General features: G+C 46.6%; 1 protein-coding gene across 5 annotated transcripts in view; it reads right to left on the bottom strand.

The window, feature by feature from the left end:
- LOC115373019 (inactive ubiquitin carboxyl-terminal hydrolase 54-like) overlaps nt 1-9,071 on the bottom strand; it is a 39,802-nt gene extending 30,731 nt beyond the window's left edge. For all 5 annotated transcript variants that reach the window (XM_030071224.1, XM_030071225.1, XM_030071226.1 and 2 more), the window contains exon 1: nt 8,784-9,071. In XM_030071224.1, the coding sequence (XP_029927084.1) occupies nt 8,784-9,035 (252 nt within the window). In that variant the 5' untranslated portion in view covers nt 9,036-9,071. The remainder of the gene's footprint in view (nt 1-8,783) is intronic.
- Between the last annotated feature and the right edge of the window lie 3,429 nt (nt 9,072-12,500).

The raw sequence follows: 12,500 nt of genomic DNA, 5'->3' as shown, positions 1-12,500 counted from the left end.
AATGTAACATAATGTAACGTAACGTAATGTAACGTAACGTAATGTAACATAACATAATGTAACGTAACGTAACGTAATGTAACGTAACATAACGTAACGTAACGTAACTTAACATAGTGTAATGTAACAAAGCGTAATGTAACGTAACGTAACGTAATGTAACGTAACGTAACATAACATAGCGTAATGTAACGTAACATAATGTAAAATAGCGTAATGTAACGTAACGTAATGTAAAGTAACGTAATGTAAAGTAACGTAATGTAAAGTAACGTAACGTAACATAATGTAACGTAACATAATGTAACGTAACATAACGTAACGTAATGTAACATAACGTAACATAATGTAATGTAACGTAATGTAACGTAGCATAATGTAATGTAACGTAATGTAACATAACATAATGTAACGTAACGTAACATAATGTAATGTAACATAACATAATGTAACGTAACATAATGTAATGTAACGTAATGTAACGTAGCATAATGTAATGTAACGTAATGTTATGTAACATAACGTAATGTAACATAACATAATGTAACGTAACATAATGTAACGTAACGTAACATAATGTAATGTAACATAACATAATATAACATAATGGAATGGAATGTTATACAATGTATGACAATGGTGCGTTCACTGCCCTGCTCTTTCTCAGATTCTCGGTTCAGACTAAAAGTGAGGACGGTTCAGAAACAGTGGGGCTGCAGCGTGACCCTCCTGCATGCACAGTGAGATTATCTGCTGGCTGAGCCCGCCTGGGGAAACTGCTGGGAGAATTATTTCAACCAGCAGGAACACAGGAATTATCCTTTAATCTCATTTGTAAACTCAAAGTGTTTTTCCAAGTTTTTCCAGCCTCTCAGAGGAAGCTGTGGCAGCCCCGTTCAGCAGGACTGACACACACCGTCAGAGCCAAAGCCCTGGTCCACCTCCACCTCACACCTGCAGGAGCCTTTTGATTGGACGATGCTGCTGAACAAACGATGACACAAGCCACATCAGGAAGATTTCTTTACTCAAATGTAAAATTTACTCAGCAATCGCACTCTGACGTCGCTGATTGCCATTTTCACCGAAAAATAAAAGTATAAGAAGTCGACTTTTCCACTGTTCCTCACTGCAGCAGCTCAGACTGAGAGGACGAAATAAAGACAACCAATCAGAGCTCAGATAACTGGTGATCTCATCCCAAATTAATGACTGAATTATTCAAATTTAGACAATGAAAACTAACCGCTCTGTCCCATGACAACATTTGATTTCTAATATCAAAGAAAAGATGTTGAAAAAAGCTTGGCTTTAGTTTTCACACTTAACACACTAAATGATCAATCAATAAAAATCTAAGTGATCAGTGAAAACCAGCAGCTGGAGCCCCGCCGGGCCCCCCCACCTGTCTGAGCCTCAGCCTGACGTGTGGCTGCAGCTCTGCACCAAAATCACATGGAGGCCTCTAAATCCTGACTGGTGCACACACACACACACACACACACACACACACACACACACACACACACAGTGGGTTTTAAGCAGCTCTGGCGGCAGGCAGAAAGCAGCCAGAGGTTTCATAACCGGCTCAGGAACATCAGGAGGCTGCAGGCGGAGCAGATCAGATGGACGGATCTGATCCATCGGATGATTCACCTCCAGGAACTCAACAGGTGTTCAGTGTTTTCCCTGCAGGTGAGCTTGTGTCAGGGTGGAAAACCGTCCGAGACAAACAGACCTCACTCCCTGATCAGTGACAGCAGCTGATGATGAGGATGATGATGATGATGATGATGATGATGAAGGTGAAAATCTACCTATTATATTTGTGTGGAAGCAAAATGCCTCAGTACAGTCCGTCCAGGTGAGAGGCAGGATGAGGATTTGTTCGTAAACTCCAGCCTGGCCACGCTACCTGCTGGCAGCCGGGTTTTCTTTCCTAGGATGGCGACGGAATCAAATGACCACCCAAAATGCAACGTCTCTGCAGACACACACACACACCAACATCAACACACACACTTCTAGTGGCTTGAGGATTATTTATTTATTTATTTACTTGAAAGAAAACCTGTTCATTCTACCAACCAGCGCAGTTTTAACACAGCAACATGAGGGAAAATATTAGAGAAATCAAATCAAATCATGTCCATCATGAGCTGCTGTCAGGCTTTACGGGTTTATTAAGGGAAAACACTGAATACCTGTTGAGGCTTATGGAGGTAAATAATGACATTTTATTTAAAAAACTGACTCCAAGTCAGTGGATATAATTTATCTGCAGCTTCAGACTCAAACAACAAGTGACAACACAAACAGCTCCTTCAGCTGACCTGCAGGAACAGGAGCATGTGGTGCCACTCTAACACTCTGCAGTTTGCACAGAGGTCCATACGAGGTAAACAAACGTGCGAGGGTGAAGTCGGCCCGAGGCCCCCGCAGGTGAACTTCCTGCTGAAACCCTCCGACTGTCTGACGGCTTCCCAGCGGGAAGGCAGAGAGCCCGGGAATGTCCTCTCCTGCAGAGCCGCTGGAATTCCTCAGCAGCCCAGACATGAAGGAATTTCTCATCAGAGGAGATTTAAAGCTGAGCGTCAGACTGCAGGGGGCAAACACAAACCTCCAGCTGAGGCACCGAGGAGTGCCGGCACTCTAAAGGCTTGGACTGAGTCTCTTCATGAATCCTGGCTGTGTTTTGGGCGTAACATGCAGTGAACCAATCAGAGGCCGTCTCCCGTCCCCTCTAACAGCCAGGTGTGTCTCACCTTGGTGGGCTGCTGTTCTAATGGAGGATTCTCCAGGTAAGAAGGAAGGAGACGGAGTGAAAGCTCCCGAGCAGATCAGGACTCCATCTGAGCTCCCTGAGGTGAAGCAGCGTCCCTGCCCTGTGTGTGGGACAAGCAGAGCGGACGCTCGCCGGCGCCCCCTATGGAGGCCACCATCACTGTCTGATGATGAGCTTCAGACAGCAGAGAGACCTGCAGCACTGACCTCAGAGCTGCTGTTTGCTGCTCAGTCACTTTGAGCAAGGCAGTAACACACTGCTCTGAGGTCAGCTCATTTTCAGAGCAACAGCCCATGGAAAAAAATATAAATAAATAAAAAAAAATTAAATTACCAAGAACTGCAAGAAAAATTACCGGAAATTTTGTTAAAAACAAAAATGGCCAGAAAATTTGCAAACATGTTTTTATGAAATTAGGCGAAAGCTGTATTTATAGTTTATTTATTAAAATGATATCTTTTAAAAGGTCATCATCAGATCTTGTGTTTAAATCCTTTCAGGACGCCTTTCGCAAGCAATTAACCTAGACCGCCTTTTGGGTCCCCGAACCACCACTTTGGAAACCACTGATTTATGACCTTGTACAACGACACACACGACAAAAAATAATCCCACTTGTTTCCAGAGCAGCTTCACTTGTCTCAGTGTTTTTTGGTGTGAATGTGAGGAAACGAGGCAGATCAGCCACCAGGGGGCAGAACATCCTGACACCTGAGTCAAGAAAAGTCCGGACAAGAAAACTGCAGGAGGGAAAATCTCCTTTAAAAAGTGAAACTGCATCGGAAATACGTGGGATTATCTCATCCCACTGGTGGATTCTTTACCTCGTTTGAAGAAAAAAAAAAAAAAAAAAACGCTGTGAAGTGTGAGTGAGAGGCTGCATGTTGGTTAACAGGATGTGTCGCAGTGAGGCTCTGGACAGAGAGCATGCTGGGATGGAAATCTTGTTTTGGAGGCGAGGGTTTATTTTAAACGGAGGTGCGGACCGCAGCGTCAGCACTTTGGGTGTGTTTGTTTTCTCCTTCCTGCCCCCCCTCCCCCACCCCCCCCTCCCACCGGGTTCAATATGTCACTGAGTTTCTGCAGGACGAGACGCCGGCAGGTAACACACACACACACACACACACACACAGATCAGGCTTACTGTGAAACGGTTAGTCCGGTAACCTGCGACGGTAAATTAGGATTCATTGTAGGGAGGAAAAAAACAAACAGTTACTTAGCGGGTTAGGTTCAATCGATTTCTACTAATGAAATTTTTTTTAAAAATCTCTTTTCTCCCCCTGACAAAAAAAAAAAGCCTTCCAGGTTGTCGTCATACAATCTGTTCTTACTTGAGCTGCCTGGTTAAAATAAATGAATCAAACTGTAAATCGAATCTGTTTCTCTGTGCTTTATTTCTTAAAAACAGCATTTCATGCCACATGTGAAGCACTCTGGATTTAATCTGTGTGTGAAAAGTTCTGCGCAATGAAATGTGTTTTTTTTTTGTTTGTTTTTTTTTTTTTTGGACCATTTTATTCCCCATTTGCTTTCATTGTGGACATTACATAACAAAATCAAGTAAGTGAAATATTGTGCTGACACTGCATCTATTCACTAAGATAATCAGGTTAAGCATTATGAATGTACACATATTTGCATTCACATAAACAGATGGAGTGAAATACCAAAATAAATGTGAATTATACCAAGCTAAGATCAGCAAATTAGTGTCTTATGACCCCAGGAAACTTTCCTAAAAAAAAAAAAAAAAATTCAATCACAATCAAATAAATTTGCATGTGTGTGTGTGTGTGTGTGTGTGTGTGGCGTGGTGGGTGCCAGGCGGCTGCGGCTGAGTTCAGCTTCCACACTCCTCACAGCAGGTTCGTCACTGCAAACACACACACACACACACACACACACACACACACACACACACACACACACACACTGCACGGCCGAGCTTTGTTCAAACCCACAGAACTTTATTTTGAAATTCTAGTGGGGATCTCGAGGTTTCCACACAGGAGCTGCTGACTTGCGGGTGAAACGTGTCTGAATGACGCCTGAGACGTGGATCTGTTCTGTGTGATGTGGCTCTGCGGCCGCGAGGCAGCAGCGTGTCGGAGCGTGTCGGCGACGGAGCTTCAACACGGAGGAAACTCTGAGCTGCTGGGCGGAAAAAAAAAACAACATGCAAATAAAAAATCACCCAAAACCGACAGCGGATGGGAGAGGCATCACATCTGTTTCCTGGGGTCAGAGGTCGGGAGACACATCCCTAATAAAAATATTTTACTTTTAGAAGCCACCTGTCTGTTCAAATCCTTTTTTTCCCATTTCTCTCCATCCTTTTTGGAACTTGTGCGACTACAATATTTAACCCAAATCCATCTGATGCCAACTGTGTTTCCCCACCGCCATCTGACACCCGAACGCATCGCCCCGTCACTGTCACCTGAAGACAAAATGATTAACTCACCCGGTAAAAGTGAGGATGTGGAATGAAGTTCTGTCTCTGCTAAAATGTGTTATTGTTAAATTAAACGTTCTGGATCTCTGTATATATATATATATATTTAAATGTACAGGTTATAATGTATTCGGCGATTTTAGATTTTATTTCTTGACCTCTGACCTCCTGTCACGCCGGCGGTCCAGGACGTGGAGCCGCTCCGGTCCTGCCGCTGACCTGATTGTGGGTGCGTGTCGGCTGTAAATGTAGGTTACTACGCCGTGTGACCAACTTTAGCTCGGCCGCCCGTCTGAGCTGCCAAAAACCAGGCGACGAGTCACAGAGAGTCTGAGAGCCGCGCCCGAGCCGCTTAACGAGCCCGCCGGGACCTAATCACCACACCAGAAATGACTGCTTTCACCCCCCCGCACACACACACACACACACACACACACACACACTGTGACACATATTGTCTTGGTTTGCAGCCGCAGACGATATATTAACCTCCCAGCCGTTATCTCATGAGTCATAAATGACACTAATTTGCAGCTCTGGAGGTATTATGGGCTGGATAAGCTGCTGTTGTTGTATATGGCTGATTATATGGTAATCCAAATATGGAGGAGGACTGAAGCCTAATGACAGGTTGTTTCATGTGTGTGTGTGTGTGTGTGTGTGTGTGTGTGTGTGTGTGTGTGTGTGTGGTGACGGGCAGACTGGCATGCCGGTGCAGAGCTGTGGCTTTAAGAGGCTTTGGCTCCTCGCTGCCTGGAGGCGAAACGCTCCTCGACTCTCACATCAGCTTTACTCTCTTTTTGGGTTTCGGCTGAAGCTCCGGGCCGGACGGACGGACGGACGGACGGACGGACGGACGGACGGACGGACGGACGGACGGACGGCCCGGGAGCGACGGGGGGGAGCAACGACACTCCCCAAGATCATACAAACCAGCAGCGAGGTGCTCAAAGGTCAGAGGTCAGCCCGACCCGTATCTGCCACCTAATCCACACTGCTGATATTCAGGATTTTTCAATAATCAGTTCCGTAACTTTGATCACATGATGGATGATCAATTTCTCCTCATATTTTGGACCAAAGTGCAGCTTTATGTTGTTTTTTTCCCTGAACATGAATTAAAAACATTTCGTTTTATAATTGTACGTACAGTATCTGCAGAATCATGTGGAGGAGGGAGGAGCATGTGAAGCTGCTGCCCGACTGAGCAAAACCACACACACACACACACACACACACACACACACAGTAATTACATGGTATCAGTTGGTGGATTAGACCGGGACAAACCAGTGATTATCATAAGGAGCCGCTGCGTCCTGATGACATCACGCCTCCTGGTTAACTCTTTCCTCGCCGCCTTCACACCCCGAGCCTCAGCTGCTGCCATCAAGATAATCAATATGTCTGTCGCTACTCGATCAATACACTCTGCCCGATCTGTACTGAGCGCGTGCAGCTGTCAACAGAGATGGGACGGCAGCGAGATATCTCACTCCTTAGCTACTTTCATCATCAACTCTGGAAAAAACAATACAAGTCGTTCATTAAATCTTCTTAATTAAAACATTTTTTAAATCTTCTGAGTGCAGCCTCGATGCTCGGGCTGGGCGTGAGTAATCAACTCCCCAATTACTCATCGTTAGGCGGGAAATTATTTTTCTTTTTTCACACATGTATGTACAACACTGGGCGCCCTGGTAGTTGACCTGGTCGAGTCGAGTCCTGATCCCAGTGTCCTGGGTTCGAACCCGACCTCAGGCCCTTTACTGCACGTCATGCCGTCTCTCTCCCCTGCCTGTCCTGTCTCTCTCTACTGGGACTGTCAAATACAGCAGAAATGCCAAAAAAAAAAAAAGAAGATGTATGTATGAGCCACCCGTTTGGCTCCATTAAAAAGACACGAATGGGAGACGAACAAAATGAAGGTTATATGTTGATGCAGGCGATCCCAGCTGACTGCACCTGGCTGCTGAGAACAGGCCTGTCATTAATGCTGCTGAGTGAGCTGGTGGCTGTTTTGATGTAAAATTAGCATTATGCATCATTTAGACTGCCGTGCGCTGCGGCCGCTGCCATCAGCTAAAGATAGATTTGCCTGTGTGAGGAATCGATCGCCCACTCGAGTGATTCATGCGATCAATCGATCTGGGAAAACATGACGAGTGCCCCCCCCCCCTCGGCTGGTTTGACCATCAAACTGTTTTCTGAGGCTGTGAATGAAAACGCTGAGAACTGAAGCTGCTGCTGCATTCAGACCCACAACCTGCATCAGGATTTAACAGTTTCTGGTGTTTTTATGACCCTGCCTGTTGCTGACACACACAGTCACACCTGCAGCCTGGAAGCAGCAGCCTGACAGCAGCCTGACAGCAGCCTGGCAGCAGCAGCCTGGCAGCAGCAGCCTGGCAGCAGCAGCCTGGCAGCAGCAGCCTGACAGCAGCCTGGCAGCAGCAGCAGCCTGGCAGCAGCCTGGCAGCAGCAGCAGCCTGGCAGCAGCAGCCTGGCAGCAGCAGCAGCCTGGCAGCAGCAGCAGCCTGGCAGCAGCCTGGCAGCAGCAGCAGCCTGGCAGCAGCAGCAGCCTGGCAGCAGCAGCAGCAGCCTGGCAGCAGCAGCCTGGCAGCAGCCTGGCAGCAGCCTGGCAGCAGCAGCAGCCTGGCAGCAGCAGCAGCCTGGCAGCAGCAGCAGCAGCCTGGCAGCAGCCTGGCAGCAGCCTGGCAGCAGCAGCAGCCTGGCAGCAGCAGCCTGGCAGCAGCCTGGCAGCAGCAGCAGCCTGGCAGCAGCAGCCTGGCAGCAGCAGCCTGGCAGCAGCCTGGCAGCAGCAGCAGCCTAGCAGCAGCAGCAGCAGCCTGGCAGCAGCCTGGCAGCAGCCTGGCAGCAGCCTGGCAGCAGCAGCAGCAGCAGCCTGGCAGCAGCAGCAGCAGCAGCCTAGCAGCAGCAGCAGCCTGGCAGCAGCAGCCTGGCAGCAGCCTGGCAGCAGCAGCAGCCTGGCAGCAGCCTGGCAGCAGCAGCCTGGCAGCAGCCTGGCAGCAGCAGCAGCAGCAGCCTGGCAGCAGCAGCAGCCTGGCAGCAGCCTGGCAGCAGCAGCAGCCTGGCAGCAGCCTGGCAGCAGCAGCAGCCTGCAGATGCTCCTTCACAACACATTTTTTCCGGAGCTGTCGAGTGAGACCTCTCTCCTCCTCCTATCTCTGCAGAGTTCTGCACATGCTCAGTGCCGTCTGGAACCTCCAGCTGCCGACCCTGCTGGTGTGTTTTTCAGCTGGAACAAGTCAAACTGTTTTTATGCTACCAGGTCAAATGAGAACAGAGTGTGTGTGTGTGTGTGTGTGTGTGTGTGTGTGTGTGCACTTGCATACATACTTGTGTGTTTACATGCATGTTTGTCTGAGTATGTCTGACATTTGTACAATTAATTTTGCTTTGTGTGTGTGTGAGCGTGCAGGTGTGTGTGTGTGTGTGTGTGTCTGCAGGTGTGTGTGTACATGCCTACAAGTGTGTGTGTGTGTGTGTGTGTGTGTGTGTGTGTGTGTGTGTGTGTACCTGCAGGGCGCTGTTCAGGAAACAGCTGTTCTGTCCCGGCTCGTTGCTCAGGCCTTTACTGGGAGCGATGGAGCTCATGGTGCGCGGCGTCAGGATCCCCTGCAGAGCCGTGCCGCCACTGGCCACGCCCACGCCGCCGCTGGCCACGCCCACACCACCACTGGCCACGCCCATGCCGCCGCTGGCCACTCCCACGCCGCCACTTCCACCGCCGCCGCTGCCCGACGCAAAGTAGTTCCTCTTCCACGACATCACAGCCCCGCCCTCCTCTCTCTCCCTCTCCCTCTCTCCGTCTCTCTCTCTCTCTCTCTCTCGCTCTCCCTCCAGCGCTCAGCACTCTGCCGTCCGCCGTCTCAGCGAAGCGGACGGAGACATTTCCTCCGGCCGAGACGACAGAACAAAGAAAACAAATCTGCAGACGGAGACGGGACGGGGAACAGACCCGCCGCGTCCCGTGAGGAGCAGACAGACAGGAGCAGACAGACAGGAGCAGACAGACAGGAGCAGACAGACAGGAGCAGACAGACAGGAACCCCGCAGAGCCCGAGGTCCAAGAACCTGAGTTAACTCCACGAGCAGAGCTTCGTTCAAAAGGTTCCACGTTCTGTATCGCTGGAGAGAATAAAGGTCCTACATTCTCGGATAATCCCAAACGTTTTCTAAAAAGGTTCTACATTCCCCAATCCAGAGCCTCCACAGATTACGCATTCCAGAAAACGCCAACCGTTCCGGAAGATTTTAGATTCTTCACGTTTGATCCTGAAGACGGCAGAAGGTTCTACGTTCTTTTTAGTTCTGCCTTTTCATTCAAAAACAAAAACTCTCTGCTAATCCAAAATGTTTTCTAAAAAAAAAAAAAAAAAAAAAAAAAAAAGGTTCTCTGCCGTCTGTTCTGGAGATTTAAAAAATATTTTGTTTTGCAAAAAAAAAACAATTCCAGCATTTATTTTCTAAGTTTCAGATTCAGAAGTTTCTAAAGGGTTCTGGTCTGTTCTTTGATCCAAGAACCCTGAAGACCCCAAAAGGTTCTGTACTTGGATTATAAATTCTCCAATTCTCTGAGGATTCTTGAGGTTCTGCACTTGTGGATAAACTCCAAACGTTCTGTGTTCAGGGTTCCCAGAGTTCTTTAATCCAACGATCAAAAACTTTGAGGATTCCAGAGGTTCAAGATTTTTTGCATATTCCAAAAGGTTCTGCGTTCCTTGGTCTAAATCCTAAACATTCTTATGTTCACTGTCAAATACTCAAAGGATTCCTAAGGTTCTTTAAGGTTCCGTGTTCCCTGACGTTCTGTGTTTATTCTGACGGCCAGAAAAGGTTCTGTGTTTTCTGCTGTGGGTCTGCAGAACCTGCAAAAGGTTCTGCTGCGTCTTTATTCTCTTTATGCTCTGACGTTCCAACGACGCCTGATTTTATTTTGCAGCGGTTCCACAGGTTCTGTGTTCTTCAGTCAGCAACCAATCAGCAGAGAGTCTCCACAAACCGGCCAATGGGGCGAGGGGAGGTCAGGGGTCAGGGCTCAGGGGTCAGGGGTCAGCAGCTGAGCGGAGGAGCTCGGCTCCGCTGGCAAAAAAATCTGCAGAAGAAGAAAAAGCCAAAGGTCAGGAGGGAAGTTAACGAGTTTGATGCCACACGGAGCGGAAGATTCCCTTCAAAATAAAAGTCCTGGTTTAACAGTGCAGAATCCTCTGCCGAGCCGCCAGATAAACAACCAAATTATTATCGTTAATGAAAACTAATGAAATAACAAAAACAGGTGTGAAACTTTTCATTAACTGAAAGTGAAACTGAGACTGTGTGTTTACAAAAGTAAAATAATTTTTCTGACCTTTTCGAGTTTTACCTGACAAATAACATAACATATTACAATGAATAAAAACTAAACTAAAATGAAGCATTTTCAAAAAATAAAAACTAAACTGGCAAACCTTTAAAAACAAATCCAAACTAAACTGAAACGAATAAAAACTGATGAAAAACGCAAAACCATAATAACCTTGATGTCTACATGCTGCAGAACACACATGTAAATGCAGTGTTTGTGTGAGCGTGATGAAGCACACGCGTGTTTCTGCTGCGTGACGTCTGGAGCTCCTCGGTGAAAACAGGAGAGCTGCCATCACTGGATTTAAGGGATTTCTCTGCTTTTTAAGGCCTTAAATTCAGATGATTTAAGAGCTTTCCAGACTTTTTAATGACTGGTGAAAACACACACACACACACTCACACTCACACACACACACTCACACACACACACACTCTCACACACACACACACTTCTCCTCTCCCACACGTCCCCTGAGTCACAAGCATCAGACTTATTTACAGCCTCCCTCTGCCTGGGCTCTCTCTCTCTCTGTCTGTCTCTCTCTCTCTCCCTCTGTCTGTCTGTCTGTCTGTCTCTGTCTGTCTGTCTCTCTCTCTCTCCCTGTCTCTCTCTCTCTCTGTCTGTCTCTCTCTGTCTCTCTCTCTGTGACAGTAACTTCTCTCCAGCGACTGCAGGAGGATTATTTCACTGATATTATAAACACATTAATATTCTGTTTGATGTGAGCGGCTGGAGCTTCACTAAACATCCACAACAGTTTAGTTTATTGATCAGTTAGACGATAAACAGAAAACGGATCATAACTGATTGATTATGAGGATCTTCCTTTAAACCACGGCTCTAAACTCCCAGAGTCTCTTATCCATCGTTCACTACCGACATGTTTACTGTATTTGTTGTACAGCTTGTTTTAATTTTTAGTTTTTTATTGCACACTTTGTTTTTATCACGTCCTCTGTTCCACATTTTATTATGTTTACTTGTTATGCTCTTATTTTGATAGGGTGTATTATTTTTTTCTTGCCCTTTGTAACTATGTTTTGAAAAGTGCTATACAAATACAGTTTATTATTATTATCATCATTATTATTATTATTATTATTATTGTTAGCAGTATTAGTATTGGTAGTATTTATTTTAGTCATTTCTCCAGTAGAAATTTAAGCATGGTCTGACTCCAGCTTCACCATGATGACTTTTAGGACTTTTCTCCGTTCAAATCTTCATTAAAACGTGTTCTGGCTGCTGGTCAGACTTTGGGCTCTGATCACTTCTCGCAGACTTTGGATTAATAATCAATAGTTCCAATCAGAAAAATGATCAATATCAGCAGCTGCCGAGCTTTAAAATCTGTGAAAAGCTTACAGTCACCAAAACACACACACACACACACACACACACACACACACACACACACACACACACTCTGCAGGTCATCCTCCAGCCTGTTGAATCAGGACTTCAAATTAAAAGTCAGCCTGCAGCTTCACCTGAAGACACGTTTTGTTTTTAAGAAGCTTCATCCTGCTGATTTTAAATGTTTGATCCACATGATCCTCTGAGTGAGTCACAGCAGCTTCAGAGCCGCTAACCACAGAGCCAGGCTAACCACTCCCATAGACTTCAAGTCTTTATGCTAAGCTAACAGGACATGCTACCCATAGGAACTGAACCAGTGGATGTCCAGAGGAGAAGATGCTGTCCAACATCTGGTCTCAGTCTGGGGGAGAGCTGGAGAAAGGAGAGCTTGACCCAAAACGTTGAAATATACATTTTAAAGTACAGGCAGAGAGAAACACACACACACACACACACACACACACACACATGTTTCAGATGTAGGGAAGTGTGTGAAAACTCTTATTTTAGCTCATCAGGAGATAGAG

Source organism: Myripristis murdjan, chromosome 15 (genome assembly GCF_902150065.1).
Source record: "Myripristis murdjan chromosome 15, fMyrMur1.1, whole genome shotgun sequence".
Lineage (NCBI taxonomy): Eukaryota > Metazoa > Chordata > Actinopteri > Holocentriformes > Holocentridae > Myripristis > Myripristis murdjan.
The sequence above is the reverse complement of the archived record's forward strand: the minus strand, read 5'-3'. Positions and strand labels throughout refer to the sequence as shown.